This window comes from Brienomyrus brachyistius, chromosome 2, assembly GCF_023856365.1.
Source record: "Brienomyrus brachyistius isolate T26 chromosome 2, BBRACH_0.4, whole genome shotgun sequence".
Lineage (NCBI taxonomy): Eukaryota > Metazoa > Chordata > Actinopteri > Osteoglossiformes > Mormyridae > Brienomyrus > Brienomyrus brachyistius.
This window is the reverse complement of record NC_064534.1, coordinates 23,318,030-23,336,181: the sequence shown is the minus strand read 5'-3', so window position 1 is coordinate 23,336,181 and position 18,152 is coordinate 23,318,030. Positions and strand designations below refer to the sequence as shown.

At 38.9% G+C, this 18,152-nt stretch overlaps 2 protein-coding genes across 6 annotated transcripts in view; both read left to right on the top strand.

Moving 5' to 3' along the window:
• smarca2 (SWI/SNF related, matrix associated, actin dependent regulator of chromatin, subfamily a, member 2) overlaps nt 1–2,686 on the top strand; it is a 31,014-nt gene extending 28,328 nt beyond the window's left edge. The window contains exons 32-34 of one of the 2 annotated variants that reach the window (XR_007386466.1): nt 594–720; nt 876–1,302; nt 1,519–2,686. Coding sequence is in view for 1 of the 2 variants with exons in the window: in XM_048998754.1 (XP_048854711.1) it covers nt 594–720; nt 876–1,012; nt 1,519–1,554 (300 nt within the window). In the remaining variant the exon portion in view is untranslated. The remainder of the gene's footprint in view (nt 1–593; nt 721–875; nt 1,303–1,518) is intronic. The other variant, XM_048998754.1, reaches the window with a different exon arrangement.
• An 8,771-nt stretch (nt 2,687–11,457) lies between these two features.
• The window catches only part of adamts3 (ADAM metallopeptidase with thrombospondin type 1 motif, 3), a 54,056-nt gene continuing 47,361 nt past the window's right edge, over nt 11,458–18,152 (top strand). For all 4 annotated transcript variants that reach the window (XM_048998795.1, XM_048998808.1, XM_048998803.1 and 1 more), the window contains exons 1-3: nt 11,458–11,868; nt 12,536–12,557; nt 13,250–13,668. In XM_048998795.1, the coding sequence (XP_048854752.1) occupies nt 11,800–11,868; nt 12,536–12,557; nt 13,250–13,668 (510 nt within the window). In that variant the 5' untranslated portion in view covers nt 11,458–11,799. The remainder of the gene's footprint in view (nt 11,869–12,535; nt 12,558–13,249; nt 13,669–18,152) is intronic.

Genomic DNA, 18,152 nt, shown 5'->3' with positions numbered 1-18,152 from the left:
CTCCATCCAACATTAAAATTGTTGAATCTGTCCATTTATAGTGAATCCAGTTTCCAGACTGCTCTTGTCAGGTTTTCGGGAGCTATTGTATCATCACATTCTTATAGTAAATCACTCGCTACTCGTTTCTTGCTGACTACATCCCTTCAGCCATTCCAGCTAGCTGAATAAATATGTGGAAGTCTGCCGCTTGTGACAGATTCCTTATTCTACGTTGTGCTTCGAAGGCCTTTAGTCAAAGCAAAACAAAATTAAGTGACATAGTAGCCTACACAATTTAAAAAAAAAATGGAGCATGGATTTTTGCCATTGATTAATGTAAATATTTTTATTTGAATAATGAGGTTTGACATCTCAGGCCTAGCATACACTGTATTATGCCCCATGTTTCCTGGGATGGACTTCCACACCCAGAGTTCAGTGTCAGAACATGATGTTTGCATACTGAACTGTATACTTCCATTCGTCCATCCTCTTCCTTCCTTTGTTATGGTCAGAGATTAATGTATCAATGAGGGGTTTTTGTTTATTTTAGCTGCTTGTTTTTACTGGTAATAATTCAAATTATTGCTTCGTGATGTATGTCCCTGCAGATCTATGAGGACTCCATTGTTCTGCAGTCAGTATTCAGAAGTGCCAGACAGAAGATCATTAAAGAGGAAGACAGTGAAGAGGAAAGTCCCTATGAGGATGATGAAGATGAAGATTCTGAATCTGAGTGTAAGATAACAGTATCTTCTCACTATGTAGCATTTTCATTAAGTGTAGGTCTATACACTCTATTTTTCTATGGATAATATATATGTTTCATCAAATGCTGGGTGAAGTTTTACATGGAAAATAAAAATCTCTCCTAAAATAAATTTATATTGCAGCAAAATCAATGAGAGTGAAAATCAAGATTGGCAAGAAGGATGACAGAGGTTATGAAAAGGGAAAGAAGAGGCAGAGCCGAATTAAGGCCAAGCCTGTCGTCAGCGATGATGACACTGAGGAGGACCAAGATGTTAATGTATGTGTGGGAGATGTGACAAACAGTGGCTTTAGCTGAGCTTATGGTAACAACATTGATCTGTTCTGATTGATTATTGTAATTTATCAGTTACTTATACAATTGCTTGATTTCTAAATGCATTGATCTTTAGTAAAAATAGCTTCAGTGTAGATGCATTCATGTAATTTCGCTCCTGTGGTATTCTATATGACAAATGGGTTAGTGTACTGTATATATACTGCTATGTCAGTCAGTTGTCTCTAAACTCTGCAACCTTGTTTTTATGCGCTTCAATGCCAGAGGAAAAGGTAAGTTTTTTTTTTTTTTTTTTTTTTTTTTTCCTCTGTCCGCACATTTGACTAGATGTCCTTCCTCTTGCTTTTACAGACTGGTAAAAACTGAAAAAAAGTTAAGACTATTCAGTTCAATACAGACGGCTACACTTGGATTTACCATCACGTGCACCATTTTAGTGACAATCTTGTGCAGAAAACTTGCTAATATTGGTACTCTTATCTCAACAGGATCAGTCTGAGGCAACTGGGAGTGATGATGATTGAAGGAGGGATAACCTGATAGAAAGAACACTGCTTTTTAAGATATTCATTTTCTTTATGAAATGTCTGTCCTCATTTTCACAATTCATATCTGTTATGAAGAAAAAGGAAAAAGGGCATGACCCTCACAAAATCTACATATTGGAGACTTGCATAACATATAGTAGCAATTTTTAGCAAAATTTTCTAGTTTGTGATTTTGAGGACATTTTACTCTTTATTTTCTCTTTTTTTCCTCTATAGGTGTAATGATTTACATTCTCAAAAGAAATGAATGTTATACACAGCTTGCCTTAAAGAACATCCCATTCAAAATAATAAGGATGTAGTGTAGTTATTTGAAGTGTCGAAAATGCATTGTTTGGCAAAAGAAACTTAATTTTGCTTTGTTTTCTGTTTGGAAACTTAATACATAGTAAAAAATATAAAAATATATATATTTTCCATGTTGCCTATGGTCAATCATAGGCAAATAAATTTTGTTTGTAAATAGGACATAAAATCGCAATGTAAAAGGAAAATTTTATAGGTGGATTAAAATATGGAAGGCTACATTATTCCTTGATATACAAACAAAGCAGTAATTTTAAATGTTTAAGTCATTAGTTACGATAGATATGTGTAAAATCTAATTGACAGTTTTGGATTTTCCAAATCCTAGTCCAAGATTAAAGTTTTGTTTTATGCAATTTCTTTAACTGATATTGATGAAAAAGCTTTTTGCTTGTATTTGTATGGCTGATAGTCTCAGTAATTCATCTGTAAAACCTGGTCCTGAAGAAGAGTGTCTACAGTATCTAGATGTTTCATGGTGTATCGGTCTAGCAGCTATCTGTATTTTTGTATTGTTTAAATGAACTATTTCATTGAATCTTTTGAATGATTGACAGTATTTGCCTTCATACTACATAACATTTATGCTTTTTAAAGTATTAAATACATTAGCTCTTATTGTTTTCTTGATTCTTAAGTGTTCTTTATGGGACATGATGGAACAGCGTTCATTAAAGATATCCTGTTCCATTTCCAGCTACATAATATCTGCAACTTCTTAAATGTAACAGTTTTCCTTCTTCACAGTCTTTGTGGTTATTGTTATCCATAGCAAATAAATTTCACAGCTTTTTGTCTGACAGATTTTGAGTATTGTCTGTTATATTGTCTTCAGTTGTTTGCAGTTTACTGAATGTCTAACATTTTGTAGTCACTAATCCCCTAACATAACATTTATGTTCAAGAATATTCAGCTTAATAATAATAACATGCCTATATTTCAGTATTTTCACACAAATGAAAACTATTATTAGTACAAAAACAAGACATGGAAAAAAAATCACCCATGTTATTAAAACCAAATGGTTCCATGTATTCTACCATCTGGGCCAGTATCACATGCCTTGTACAGTACAGATTGTCTTCCCTTTTTCTATGAATAAAGGAACAATTCACTTGCGGTCTAGTACTATTTAGACATTTTCCTATAAATCCCTCTGAGGTAAATGTGTTCGTTTCAGCCTGAGTAAGTTTGATCTGCAGTATTCCTGTTGCTTTCACAGTTTGGTCTCCCAAGTGAAATATACAACACAACCCTTAGTGGGGTAATTGAATCATCAATCCAGTATAGATTTCATTTGTGATTTATAGACTTGTCAAACAACAAAATAATTTACAAATTTAGGTGGAGTACCAGCTTAGATATTGTAGGCGCGTGTAATTACGTTTAATTTGCATTTAAATGTAAGAAAAATACAAATAACTCCTGGCCTCATACTTCTGTATTTTGTGTTACTATTTTTCATTACATTTTTGCATTTTTAAGCCAATGAAAAATCTAGGCGCTGATTCTCTCCAATTGTAGGCTATGTTACCATGCCATTTTCTCCTGAATAACATTGTCCCCGATAGTTCAGATCAGACACACTGGGTGACCTGCATGTTAAAATGGGCAAACATAAATGGATTAACACAAGGAGTCACAGCCTGTCTGCAGATCCTCTTAGAATCACTAGTGTCGCAAACTGCTGATGGAGCTACAGTTACTCGACCTGGTCAGCACAGTGTTCAGGAGAACAGCCAGGACAGGACAATCACTGGTCAACTGCCTAATGCATTTTGTGGTACCTTTCATGACTCAGCGAAAGACGTCCACAAAATGACTTTCTGTCATTAATGAAAGGCATTTCCACCAAAAAATGACTTTGTTTTATCCACAAAATGTAAAGTGCTGATATCAATTCTGTGCACAAAATGAACCATTCGTTTTGATTTCTGTGAATGTCTTTTTTGCTTTGTGGACAGAATGCAGCAAGGGATTACTTGATTTCGTGACTAAATAATGTTTTTGTGGCACGGAATGTAGAGCACCCTCCACAATTATTGGCACCCCTTGTAAAGATTTGTCAAAAGGGTTTGAAAAAATGTACCTTTTAGTGAAGTAGCTTCATCTCGCACTGAAAAAATGAGGAAAAGTCCGACCTTTCGCTGAAATAAATTCACTATTTCAATAAAATAAAAGTATTGTTTTTTTCAATGAAATGAATTCCCTAAGTCATTCATTAACATGGGAAAGATAACAGAACATACAAATCAAATGAGGGCGAAGTTTGTTGACCTTCATAAGTCAGGAATGTATTAAAATAGCTACTCACCTGAAAATGTACATTTCTGCTATTATGGCAATAATAAAAAAAGTGGACAACCACCGGAACTGTTACAAACCTGCCTGGAAGAGGACCCAAGTTTAGTTTTCCTCCACGCACAGTGAGGAGGATCGCAAGAAAGGCAAAAAAAAATCCCTAAGAATCGCTGTTGGTAAATTACAAGACCAAGTAAAATCTTGGGGTTACAAGGTCTTCAAAAAAACCATCAGATGCCACCTTCATGCTAACAGATTATTTGGAAGGTAAACATGTTGCGTTGGGATTCTCTAAATTGCCCTCAGTATGTGCTTTACATGTAGTAGCTTCCTGTCCGGCGAAACCCCTGCTTTGTCATCTGTGTTTTCTGGACTAGGCTTCCGGCTCCCTGTTACCCTTTACTGGATAAACAGTAGTTGATTATACAATAGAAGCAGAAGGAATCCAGAGAAGTCCGAGTATGTGTTGAATGTTTAAGTTGTCCCAAAATCCAATACATTAATGCCTGAATTATGAAACAAAACATTAGTTATTTTAATCTGTCAGACTATTTTTTTCACAGTGTCACTACAGTCTGCTGCTTTCAGACTGGTAGTTCAAAGATGCCTGTGCCAAAGATTTAGCATTTGGAATTTAGCATTTTTCAGATCAAAACCTTTTGACTGCTTCTGCAGAAGACATACATTCTACCCTGTTGTACTTTGAAGTTTTTAGCTGTTTAGATAGTCGGAAGCCTCACAACAATAGGATAAACTGGACACTGATTGTTCTCTCGGAGCTACAGATGTCAGCTGGATATAGTCAGGTGCCGATGCAATTTCTGCTATTCTTTTGTTGTCTTTGCAGTGGCTTTGTCAGCAACCTTGCAATCATCACATTTTACCAACACGGTGAATCTTTAGTCCATGACATTTTTGTGAAATACTTCTATGAGAAACTATTAGGGTTAGTCATAAAGGACAAGAACAACATGCAGCCTCTTATGAGAGCTCAAAGTAATGAAGAAGGAAAAAAATACTAATATGTGATCAATCAAACCTTCTTAAGCGAGTTATAGAATGCCACTGCTTTATAAAGGAGACAAAATGGTTGTGTATGTAAGTAAATATTTAAGAAATAAAACATCTGGTTATATTTTGCAGGTTTTGTAGGAAGGATAAAAATAGAAAATTAAAAGGGTGCTGTGCCAATGCCTGTTCTTAGTAATCTGAGCATGAAACAAAACCAAACAGGTCCAAAAGGGAGTTTGACAGTTGCGTTTTATTATAATGTACTTAACACTAAGCCCAAAATTTGCAGTTTCTTTAAACATTGGGTATGAGATCCTGCAAATAATGCAAGTTCAAGTACGGAGCCTTTAATATGATGTCGGATCCCCTCCATGAATCGCCCGTTATCGTGTTGGAGGCGTTTCTGTCTGCTAATGATCCAGTAAGCTATGTTGCCGGAGGTAATTGCCCCTGTCTCTCATGCCAAATAAATGGTAAGTGAACAGGCAGACTAAGGGCTATCCAAGAAACACTTACACAACCAAGGGACCAGAAACGTCATGTAGAACAGGAATACCAGGGCCCCTGTAGCCAAGCCTGGGATGGGGGCCTCTTTGGCAGGCACCTAGTGGTTGGGCCGTCGCCCATGGGGACTGGCCAGGCACAGTCTGAATGAGACACATGGCACTGTTCTCCTCTGGCACACCACCTGCAGGAGGAGCTATATGGATTCGGTGTGTTGTGGATTGGGCGGCAATTGAAGGCATAGGCCTTGACGGACCGCTCCCCAGCTACCAATACTGACTCCAGAGATATGGTTTGTGATTTTTCTGATGAGAAAGAAGCCTGAGTGCAGAGAGTAGTGAGATAAAGTTGGGCTCGCCTCAGCGCACAGGACGGATTCTGGTACCAAACTCCTGGGGTGGCGCCTGACTCAATTGTACTTAGTTGCCCTAGGTGAAAGGCATTATGCAGTTATGGGTCTACTCATAGCCCCCCAGTTTGGCACTTATACATTGGAGTTCAACCCAGTGAATGAGAGAGTTGCTTCCCTTCAACTTTAAGTCAGAGGACAGACTCTGACTCTTGTCTGTGGTTATGAACTAAACATCAGTTCAGGGTATCCAGCCTTCTTGGAGACCTTGGGCAAGGTGCTGGAAGGCGGCCCCTCAGGGGACTCCATTGTTCTATTGGGGGATGTTAACACTCACAAGGGTAACAACAGTGAAACCTGGAAGGATGTGATTGGGTGTAATGGCTAGCCTGATCTAAACCCAATGAGTGCTCTATTATTGGATGGCAGTTAATCATAAGCATGAGGGTGTTCCCCTGCACCTGGCACCAGAACACCCTAGGCCGAAGCACAATGATTAATTTTGTACATCGGATCTGCGATTGTATGTCTTCGACATTCTGGTGAAAAGAGGAGCTGAGCTGTCAACTGATCAGCACCTGGTGGTGAGTTAAATCAGATGGTGGGGGGAAATGCCACACATACCTAGTAGATCCAAATGTACAGTAATGGTGTGCTGGGAACATCTGGCAGAGGCCCCTCCGCAGGAGACTGTCTACTCACACCTCTTGCATTCTGAATTACACTGGAGATATTGAGCCCGAATGGGCCATGTTCCGTGTTTCCATTGCTGGAGCGGCTGTGCAGAGCTATGGCTGTAAAGTTCTTGGTGTCTGTTGCACTGGCAACCCCCAAGCCAGGTGGTGGACACCAGTGGTAAAGGGAACTCTCAGGCTGATGAAGGAGGTCTTCCAAGCTTGGTTAACTTGTGGGACTCGAGCAGCTGACAGGTGCTGGCAGGCTAAGCAGAATGTGGCTTTGGCAGTTGTGGAAGAAAAGGCTTGGGTGTGGGAAGAGTTTGGTGATGTCATGGAAAATTATTATTGGTCAGCCTCAAAAAGATTCTGGCAAATCGTCAGATGACTCAGGAGGGGGAAACAAAGTACTGCACATGCTGTTTACAGCAGGGATGGATTGCTGTTGACCTCAGGATATAGTCAGGCAGTGGAAGGAGTACTGAACCCCCAGAATCCAACTGACACGGCATTATTGGATGAAGTGGAGTCACTGAGGTAGTTTTTCGGACACGCCTTCCTTGAATGAAGTAGAGTCAGAGGAATCAAAGACTGAGATCACTGAGGTACTTAAAAACTCATCAATAGTAAAGCTCCCGGGGTGGATAAGATTTATCCTGAGTTCCTTCATGGAAGCTCTTGATGTTGTTGGTTTGTCTTGGCTGACACACAGTTTCAATATTGTTTGAAGATCAGGGATAGGGCCTCTGGATTGGCAGACTGAAGTGGTACCTGGTTGGTTCATGGGTCAACCAGTCTACATGAGTTTTGTGGTCTTGAAAAAAGCATAGAATCGTGTCTCTTGGGGGGTTCTGTGAGGGGAACTCCACGAGCATGGTGCCAGGTCTGCTGCTACAGGTCATTAGGTCCTGTATAACCAAAGCAAGAACTTGGTTTGCACTGATGACAGTATGTCAGGCTTGTTCCCGGTGGCTGTGGGGCTGCCAAATTCTGCTCAAAATTTTTATGGACAGAATTTCTTGGAGGATGTCCGGTTCAGTGACCTTAGGATTACATCTTTGTTTTTTGTGGATGGTGTTGTCCAGTTTGTTTAATTGAACTATCACCTCCAGTGTGTACTAAGTGTGCAGCCCATTGTTAAGCTGTCAGGATGAGGATCAGTCCCTCCAACCTGGACCCAGATAAGCAGCTGGACTATGAAAAAGTAGGAGGATGATAGGAAAAGGGGTGGGTTTGGTTTGGTTTCTATCGTGTTACCTTTCAGATTGTTCTCCCATGCCAAAGTGAATTTAGGAATAAATTACATTCAGATTATAGGACATTTTGCTATTGTTCAGGGAATGCATAAGATGATGCTAACATAATTTTGGTAGGCCTAAGATAAATGGCTCATTGGAAAGGTTCAGCGGGCATTCAGTGAGTTACTGGGGAGAATGGCATGCAAATGTTACCTTCAATACCCCACAGCACCCACAATACACAGTTTGAAACCTAATGTGGTTTAGAGGAATTTAACTCTGAAAGGCAAGGTACATTAGATCACTGCTGTTTGAAATGCATCCATGGCATTCAGAAGTTTCATGACTCTAGATTTTTCTGTGTGCATAAATGCTTCATAACAAGCAGAATTTTTCCTTTTCTTTTCCATTTACTCCTGTTCATCTACTGGGATTAAATGTCTAAAAGCTTCTTGTTGTTAAGTATATGATCAGTTTTGTTAAAAGCTTGGGGGGTCACAGCAGAAACTGCTTTTGCTTCATCGCTGCAGGCAGTGCTGGCCCAGTCCATGTGGTGCCCTGGGTAACCTACACTGCGAGCAGCCCCTGTCCCCGCAACACCCAACACCATCACCCCCACCGGCAAACTTCATCACCCAATTTCACTTTTTCTTGGACGGCTCAGTTGCTGTACATGCTCCTTACATACATAGATCTTTTACGACTTTTACCAACGTAGACCCCTCAGTTGACAGCTTCTTTGGGTCTTGACTTAAAGGGGACATAATGTTCATTTTCACTCTTCATAATTTTTCTACTAGAAGAGAATTACATGCTTCAATGTTCCAAAAACACATTATTTCTGATTGAAATTTTTCCATTTTTGCATCTTATGTTAGTCTATTAATTTGCTTCCTTGTAACTGCAATTTTGTACCTTATGTATATATTGAGAACCATTTTATTACTTTATTTCTTTATTATTATTATTATTACTTTTATTCTGATTTTGCATTTTTATTTTATTTGTTCTATTTCTTTAATGTCTGGTTCTGTGTCTGTGCAACACTGCTCTACGGGCCTCAAATTGCCCCTTGGGGACAAATAAGGTTTTTTTTATTTGACTTGAATTGAAACACTTTGTTAGAGCTTTAGGGCGGCATGGTGGTGCAGTGGTTAGCATTGTTGCCTGTCAAAATGCCTGTCATTTTAGGTATGCCAGTTCACTCTATGGGTGTAACTGGTCCTGGACCATGTCCTGCCTCTGGGATGCAAGGTCACAGCCCAAGTGCAGGATCAAAACCCTGGCAAGAAAGTAAGTTTTACATGTACTGAAATGTGTGTGTGTATGTGTGTGTGTGTACAATTCCAGGTCCTACTTGAAGCCATAGTTTTTAAGCTTTAAACTGTATATATGACTAAAGATAAGTAACAGGGGGCGGCATGGTGGTGCAGTGGTTAGCACTGTTGCCTCACACCTCTGGGACCCGGATTCGAGTCTCCGCCTGGGTCACATGTGTGTGGAGTTTGCATGTTCTCCCCATGTCATCATGGAGTTTCCTCCAGGTACTCCGGTTTCCCCCCACAATCCAAAAACATGCTGACGCTAATTGGAGTTGCTAAATTGCCCGTAGGTGTGCATGTGTGAGTGAATGGTGTGTGAGTGCACCCTGCCATGGGCTGGCCCCTCATCCTGGGTTGTTCCTTGCCTCGTGCCCATTGCTTCCAGGATAGGTTCCGGACCCCCTGCGACCCAGTAGGATAAGCGGTTTGGAAAATGGATGGATGTTAGAGCTTTAAGCCCCACCCCCATTGAGCCTAGTGTGCTCTGATTGGTCAGCTTCCCCTCCATGTTCCTCCCCTGTCTTGCAGTCTGCAGACAGACCCTTGCAGGCTGGAAATCCAACAAGGACTGTGTTACAAGGTGACCTCACCATGTCACAGAAGAAAGGCTGAAATTCCAATGAGGCATTTCAGGCAGATGACAGAGAAGTGGTTTCTGTGGTGAGAGGTTCTCCCTTTGGCATATAGGCCTACTTTGGTCGTTAATACTTTGCAATCAGTTTAAACGCACATAACGATTTAAAACAAACTACAGGAAAGGGAAAAACTGGAAAAGAATAATAGGTCTTCTTTAATGACCAAGGAAAAATGTGGGTTTACTCAGAGGAAACCTGCACAACATGGGGATAAAGAGCAGGGGTGGAACCCTGGAGATGTGAGACTACACTCTAAGCTACCATGCTGCCTGTTTTTCATTTTTGTTTTTAAAATAAATTGTGTATTTTCTAATTGAATGTTTTGATCTATCAAAACAGATGAAGAATTATTTTTTTTATGTGACCCTTTTGACAGGCATATTATTTTCCTAAAGGCAGGAAGTTGCATTTCTGATTTGCCATATCATTGTCATTTTAAGTGATTTTTTTCATTTAAGTTATTACCTTACATACATACATATGGTGTTGGATAAAGAGGTTTAGGAGATGGAGGTGCAGGAAAATACTCCTTGAAGGCCAAGTTTTATTAAGGGGAACCATGGAAAAATATACAAAAGGGAGTCAGTTTGGAGGCAGCAGTCCCTTCAGGGTGGCCCTAACCCAGTATTTACTTGCAGAGTCTGCTCACTCAGCTGGCTTGCTGTTTCCTTCTCTGACTACCTTCTCCCTGGTAAGTGCTTTAGACCTTGCATGTGAAGGATGCCTCCCCACTTGGTTGGGGCAATTACCAGCTGCCAGCTGTGCCCTGTTGGCACTCTTTGTGGCTGACTCTGGGGAAACCATGGTTACCCACAGCATGCGCTGTGCTGATTGCCCCCTGCTGGATTCCAGGTGGTTGAGTTGCAATACATACAGTATATACAGTGCCGGAAAATCACTCAGTGGTTTGCATAGACTCCATAGTTGTGTTATATAGAAAGCATTTACTTCTTGGTTTTAGTGTTTAGATAAAAGGAAAGCTTTTACTGCCTTTGGTTTGACTTTACCAAGTCCTGTTTTATTGGCTTGACTGATGTATAGTATCATGACATGTTATGGCAATGGTAGCATTTCTTCTTGTGGTCTCCAGGTTAACAAAGTTACATACATGCAACGCTAGAATCATGGATTGTTGGATTGTGTTTTTTTTTTAAGCCAAAACACCGACAATTTCTAACCAGTTGTTCCATACTGGTGAAAAACACACCTAATGATGCTTCATAGGTTTATAAACATCTGTATGAATAATTGCTTGGCCAGCTAAACCTGAAATGTTCCTTACCACTGCTGCGGATGAGAAAAATGCAAATTGTTGTTTTAATGCTTATGTGTCTAGAAACTTTAAGGCTCTTAAATAATGGAGGGCTGGTTCTGTATGTTAAGCTGACAATTGTATGGGTTCTTGGTAAATATGGTGTGTAAAGAGAAGCCACTACACAATCTTAGTCTAGCAAATTGCGCTTCTGTAACATACTAGTCATAGGCGTACTGCTTAATAGGTAGGTGGAGAGAGAAAGAAATTAAAGGATGACGTCAGAGAATAGCAGTCTACAGTTGTATTAGTTGGACGGGCAGCCAGATTGCCGAAGTTTAGAAGCTGCTCTGCGAAGATTTCACGTTAACAGCTTGCTAAAGAAAAGTACTGTCCGCTTTTGGAATGAAATATTTATTCTCAGTTATTACGCAAGGGATGCAGCCACGGTCAAATTTACTTTACTTTTATTAAAAACGTACCTTGAAATATGTCGTTGAATTTTCAGTGAAGAAGGACAGAGTGCTTAAAGGTTTGGCTTTTTTTTTGAGGTGGGAGAAATATATTCATTACATATTCATCAGAATATATTTTTCTTTGTTCCACAACTAGAAAAACTTGACTCGTGATGAATCTCCTGTCACAGTGCTTATTTGTAGTTGTAGGATTTACAGTCACTCTGACTTCAGCTAACAAAGTAAGTAAACTCTTCCTCCGTTCTGTACATATCATGTGTATAGTCTGTATATCAAACCAGTTAGCGTATTACTTACTTAAATTGCAAAATGCTTTTGATTTTAGACTAGTATGGCGTGGTTCAGGTAATTTGTTCCTCCCAGTCTACGATTTATTCCGGACTAATTATTTGTTTCCTTAAAGATCCGTTTTTACTTAGCGGTTTTTAATTATAATTTTTGTTTTTATACACATATTTTTTAATGAAATAATGCATATGTTTCTGCATATAGGGTCTGTAACGAATACGATTTGTTTCGACGAAATTTAGTGTATTGAATCTTCTCCGGTAATGCTTCAGTAATTTTTTTGTTGAAAGTATGGAAGTCCACGAAATACTGCGGAATGGTCAAATTAAGTAATTCTGGTCATTTTAACTCTCTTACTTGAATAAGAATCCATAAACATATTAAGTGGTGTTTGATCAAATCGAGACAATGTATATTTCACACCTGAAACCGAAAGAAGAGTTTCTGCTAGTTCTCCAACTCCAGAGGCATTACAAGTATAGTCTGCTCACTAAACCAGTGTTGGCTCAGTTATGTACAACTTTTAAAAGGAATGCCTGTAATATAATTTGTTTACCAATTTGGCTTCATTTAAAGTGTGTATTCGTTTTGTTTTTCTAGGTTAGTGATGTGGAAAAGAAAGGTAAGCGTTTTCATGACTATGAAATCCCTATATTTATATACAGCATCTTAAGCATAAGCTTAGAACTTTCCTGGCTGTATGTCTTTAGTTCTGTCATTTTATACAATTAAAGCAAAGTAAACATACGTTGCGAGTATTGTTATTATTGTTCTATATGGTATGTTTTAACGGCACCGTATCCCATCTAAGGCAGTTACTAAATCTAGGTTTACGATGCATGGGCTTGAAGATAAGGATGTGTAATTCAGTCCAATTTTGGCAATTTACAGATAAACCCTTGTCTAATATATCAAATTACGTCTAAAAGCAAAAATAATTGCTAAAAAAGTTAACTAGTGTGCAACTATCATTCTGTGTTTATCTGAGACAAATAAGAAAAATGTCCATTTCTTTTTGTTATTAAATTCTTTTTTGTTATTTATTAAATGATTTTTGGTTTGCATTAAAACGTTCACTTATTTGACAACAAATAAACCTAAGCTAATACTTGTTGGAAAATTACTTAAAATTACTTCAACTGCAAAGGTTCTCCAGTGAAGTTAAAATAAAGCACATTCCCTTTGGATATAAGGATTTTAGAGCATTTCTGATTCATGTGCTTGTTTATACCACTTTGTTCTGAACAAGATGTTGCAATGAAATTCCTAGAGTGACCTGTGGTGTTTCCGACTCTGCGTGCATGTCTTCTCCAGAATATTTGAAGAACAGACTGAAAGAATACGGCCTTATTACACCAATCAGCACAGATTCAGAGGGACGCTACCTGTCATATCTACTCTCAGCAAACCATAAACAACGGATCAAGAGAGATGTATCCCAAGGCTTTCCGGCGAAAAATTACAACCTTTTTTTCAACATAACTGCATTTGGAAGAGAGCTTCACCTTCGGTTGCACCCAAATGAGAGGTTGGTGGCACCCGGTGCGAAGGTGGAGTGGCGTGATGAGGTGGCCAACTCTGAGAATGACACCAATACTGAAATTCAGAGTCAGTCCGGGATCCGGATTGAGAGGATACTGAAGAGAGAACTTCTTAGAACAGACTGTACATTTGTTGGTGACATCACTGATGTTCCAGGAGCTTCTGTTGCCATTAACAACTGTGATGGCCTGGTAGGTCTTCAATGCACTAGTAGCTCATTTAGTATGAATGTGGATTTGTTCAGTCTTCAATAATGAAACTGAAATTGATTATGTTCATATTCTTATTTTATTTAAAACTCATACTTTAGTTTAAGCATTTGTTTAACACAGATAGCAAAAGAGAAATCATTGTGGATCATATTAGGAATATGTCTACTATTTATTCTAATTTGTTTAACCTTTTAAGATCCAAAGGACTTCATAAAAATATTTACCTTGACAATAGTGACTTACTATAGCTGTAAGAGTAAATATCCTTATAATTATTCATGTAAAAGGACATCAGTCAATATCTGAATATTTAATGATGTCTCAGTAGCAATGTTCATTTATATTAAAGAATTAATTTCCTCAGGATGACTGACATTGTCACAGAGACAGGAAACTCCCGGGTGAAGATCCAGTTTGGAGTTCTATGAACTACGAAAGCCTAATTGCTAATCTACTTTCAGTCAAAAGCCAGGCATAGACACTAACTGACACTAGAGAAACTCCAGAAATATAAAACAGGAGAATGACACCATACAATGACTGTCATACACATGTGACAGCTGTGAGGCTATACAACAGTGGAAGTTTTGAATGATTAAAGCCAATTTTTCAGCACAATATGGCGAGAGCCTGAACTTAAAATGATGATCAGTAATATTTACTTTCAGTGATGGAAATTTTGTAATCAGCAGTCTATGTTTGTTGGAAGAACATTTGGATTTGAATTATTAGGATATACACATCTTTTTGGGCTGTGTTTAATCAATAAATGACAAACACAATGTCAAATTTTTAAGGTTTTTTGGAAAAATTTGGTAAAACTATGAGACATCATCCATCTGTTCTCCATATTACAGTGAGTGGGTAGCTTATCTGAAAGAAACGAAGTATACAAGGCAAGGGACAGCAATGGGATGCCAAATCATTCTAAAACAAACAAACAAACAAACAAACAAATAAACCAAACAAAAAGTCAAACCAACTTTCAAAACAGGAATAACTAATTGTAACAATCCAAGCTGTGTGTACACAACAGGTGGATTAACATCTCTGGGGGGGCCCTAGGCTGCCATGGGAAAAGGCCTTTCCACTTAAGCATTTTTTTTTTTGGGGGGGGGGGGGGGGGGCTTGATCTCTTATCAGCAGGTAAGAATAACATTTAATTTTTCCCAGGGTGTGGAGGAGCACCTGATTTTGGTGACTTTGATAGGGTGTTCCCTGGATTTTCAGTGCTCAGAAGATTACAGTCAATGACTGTGAGGTACACAGATGAGATGGACTGCATGGAAGTAATCATAGATGAGATCATAGATTACGACAGAATTGAGAAATTCGGGATGCTAAACTAGACAATGAGCCATAGATCAATCATTTCAGAGGTCAAAGCAGAAGTGACAGAACCAATCCGAATCACTATATCAAATAGAACTACTGTAAGAACCCAAGAAACCAGGCATTCAAACCATCTGAACCAAAACTGAGTAAAGTGTTGAAAGGAGACGGCTTAAAGGGCCACTTCACCTCAAAAACCGTAAAGAGGTATGTTTAGTGGGGCTTTAGGACCAGCTATCCCTAGGTTGTTCTGTTGGGAGATACTGGCCATAGAAATGTCTTTCTTCTCTCAAACATACTGTAATCAAATATAATTGTATCACTGCACAGAAGATACAGCATTATCTTCTGCACGGTGATACAATTGGTGTTACTACATTAAACTTCTCACTACAAAATCTGACGATTATCTTGAGTAACCAGACTATGAATTCTGGCAATGGACATTGTTGTTGAGTTTTTAAAATGTATTTTTTGGCACTTTAATTACCACAGAAAGAATGTTATGATATCTCCAGAATTAGGCAACTCCTCGGAGAACAACCTAGATAGATGAAACTCCTCTAAAACATATATATATATTTTTTGTTTTGAGGTGAACTGCCCCTTTGAGTAATTTGATGCATTGACTGTAGGTGTCACTGGTTTCAAATTCATCTTGCTGTTGGAATAGGCATAAGCCTTGACTTGTAAACTGCATTCTAGCCCAGATGTGATATCCCTAGATCATTGGCCAGCACATCGACCATGAACTAGCCCACGGGAAGGTCTATAATTACCTCACATAACAAAAATGTATTGGGTTTACCATCACCTCCCATTAAGGCTAATAGGGTATATATTGCTTTGATTCATTACCCAATTTGTAAGATATAATGCGTATGTTGATTATTTGTGCAGTCCTGTGTATGTGTGTTATGCTTTCTTACATCCAACTCTCCCTTAAATTGAGTGAAATACTCCGCCAAAGCCTGTCCCAACCTTTCTGTGTTTGTATCAATCTTCTCCAGTGGATAGCGAATAGAGGCTTATGGATGGGACGATGGACTAGTATTTTTCAGTTAATTTTAGGTCCCTCAACAAATTGAGGCTATTAACAGGGTCTAATTAGATTAGAGGTAGGCTTGCATGATGTGTGAAGTTAATATTGGCATTGCAGTTGTTCCATCATGAACACCATTATAGCTGGGTTGAGATATACGTGTATATATATATATATATATATATATATATATATATATATATATATATATATATATATATATATAGTTTTAGGGCATAATACAAGTAATACACCAAAAGTACGAATGCTTTGTCCCATTTTGAACTAATATGGGGCACGTCTGAAAGTTGCAGCACTAATACTTGTGTCTGTGACTGTAAGCACTTGCATTCTGCATGTGCAATGGATGGCAGTGCTTCGAGTGGTGAAATAAATGAATATTTTCAGTTTTACTTGGCACTGTTGCGTGTTGTAGGCTTCTTCAAATTGCCGCATCACCAGCGTCTTTTTACCTGGTTCATCCACAATATCTTCATGGTAATCAGATGTTGTAGCTGCTGCACTTTCTTTAACGACACCGACGTTTCCTCTGTGGGACCTGCTTCTTTCTCCATGACTCACACGTATTATCAGAACATTAGTATGTGAGGTGCTCTGCTACTTCTATACAACTTGCTGTGTGTTTGTTGTGCTAGGCCGTCCATTCTCAAAACACTGATTGGCAGCAGATCAAGTTATTTTAGTCAGTGCTGAGAAAATACCACCAGTCACATTCTTACTAGCGTTTCTGAATTCCCTGTGGATTGTTGCTGTGTGGATTTCTTGTGGACTGAATTCTACTGTGGAGTTTCGTTTCCGTTTTCGCTGGATTACTATAATTGTATGGTATTTTGAATGGTACAATGGTATAAATGGTTGAATGGTATAATTGAATGGTATAATTGTATGGTATAATTGTATGGTATAATTGTATAACTTGCTCTCCCGGTGAGTTGCCCTGCTGTTTTGACTATATTGTCTGTTGTCTGCCTGCCTGTGCTATACCATTCTCTTCTTTGTTCAGTAACTCTTCCATTTGTGTTACTACAGCTGTGTCTACACTTGTGCTCCATTCCCGGCCCTGACAAGCAATCACAGAGAAAGTGATGTCATTAAACTGGGTCTTAAATTATATTGAGCGTTTACCAAACTTTTGGCGCATTGATATATATTGCAATAAGTATCCTTATTGTTTTATCGCCCAGCTTTACCGTCATACCATCTGGTCTATGTGTGTATGGATGTAATAGCTTCAAGGGCGAAACTTTGGCTGGAACATTGGGGGGTTTGAGGTCTCCACCCATTACGGGAGAAAAATGATTATTGGGGGGGATGTATTAACCGGTTTTGATTTATTGGGGGGGACACACTTTATGTGATATGTGGTATTTTGAGGGTGTTTCAAAATGATATTTTGAAATCTTGGCAAGGGTTGTGGGGTGTCCCTCATGCTAAAATTCGCCAAAGGGAGACCATCAATATATTTTGCTAAAACATTTTTACATTTACATATTTCACAGACATTTTTGTCCAAACCGAATGTACAAGTGAGGCAAATAGCACACTGCAAACAAACATGCTGTCAAGAAGTGAACTAGGCATAAGTGCCACTAGGCTGAGCTTCCATTGAATGCCCAGGTACAGGTGTGAGCAGTATTGGAGCAGGAACCACACAACAATTTTTAACAAACCAAGTACCTAATAAAATATTCAAGGTCAAAAGTGTAACATAACATTCAGGGAATGTAAAGAGGCATCAAGCTAGTAGAGGAATTCATGTAACAAATGAATCTTGAGTAATTTCTTGAAGGTGGACAAGGGAGTCCGATGACCACAGGTGGTTTGACAGCTCATTCCACCATTGATTAACCACACAGGAGAATCATCTGGAGTGACACTTCTCGCATGGTGGACGTGTTGGTTAGCTAACTGAAGGGAGCAAGATGGGATATTGGTCTTGAGGAGCCTTTTGATGGAGATACTGTAGGTACCTGTCCATTCATGGACCTACAAGTCTGCATCAATGATTTAAACTTGATACGAGGGCCAATAAGCATCCAGTGAAAAGAGACAAAGCAGGCTGTGACAT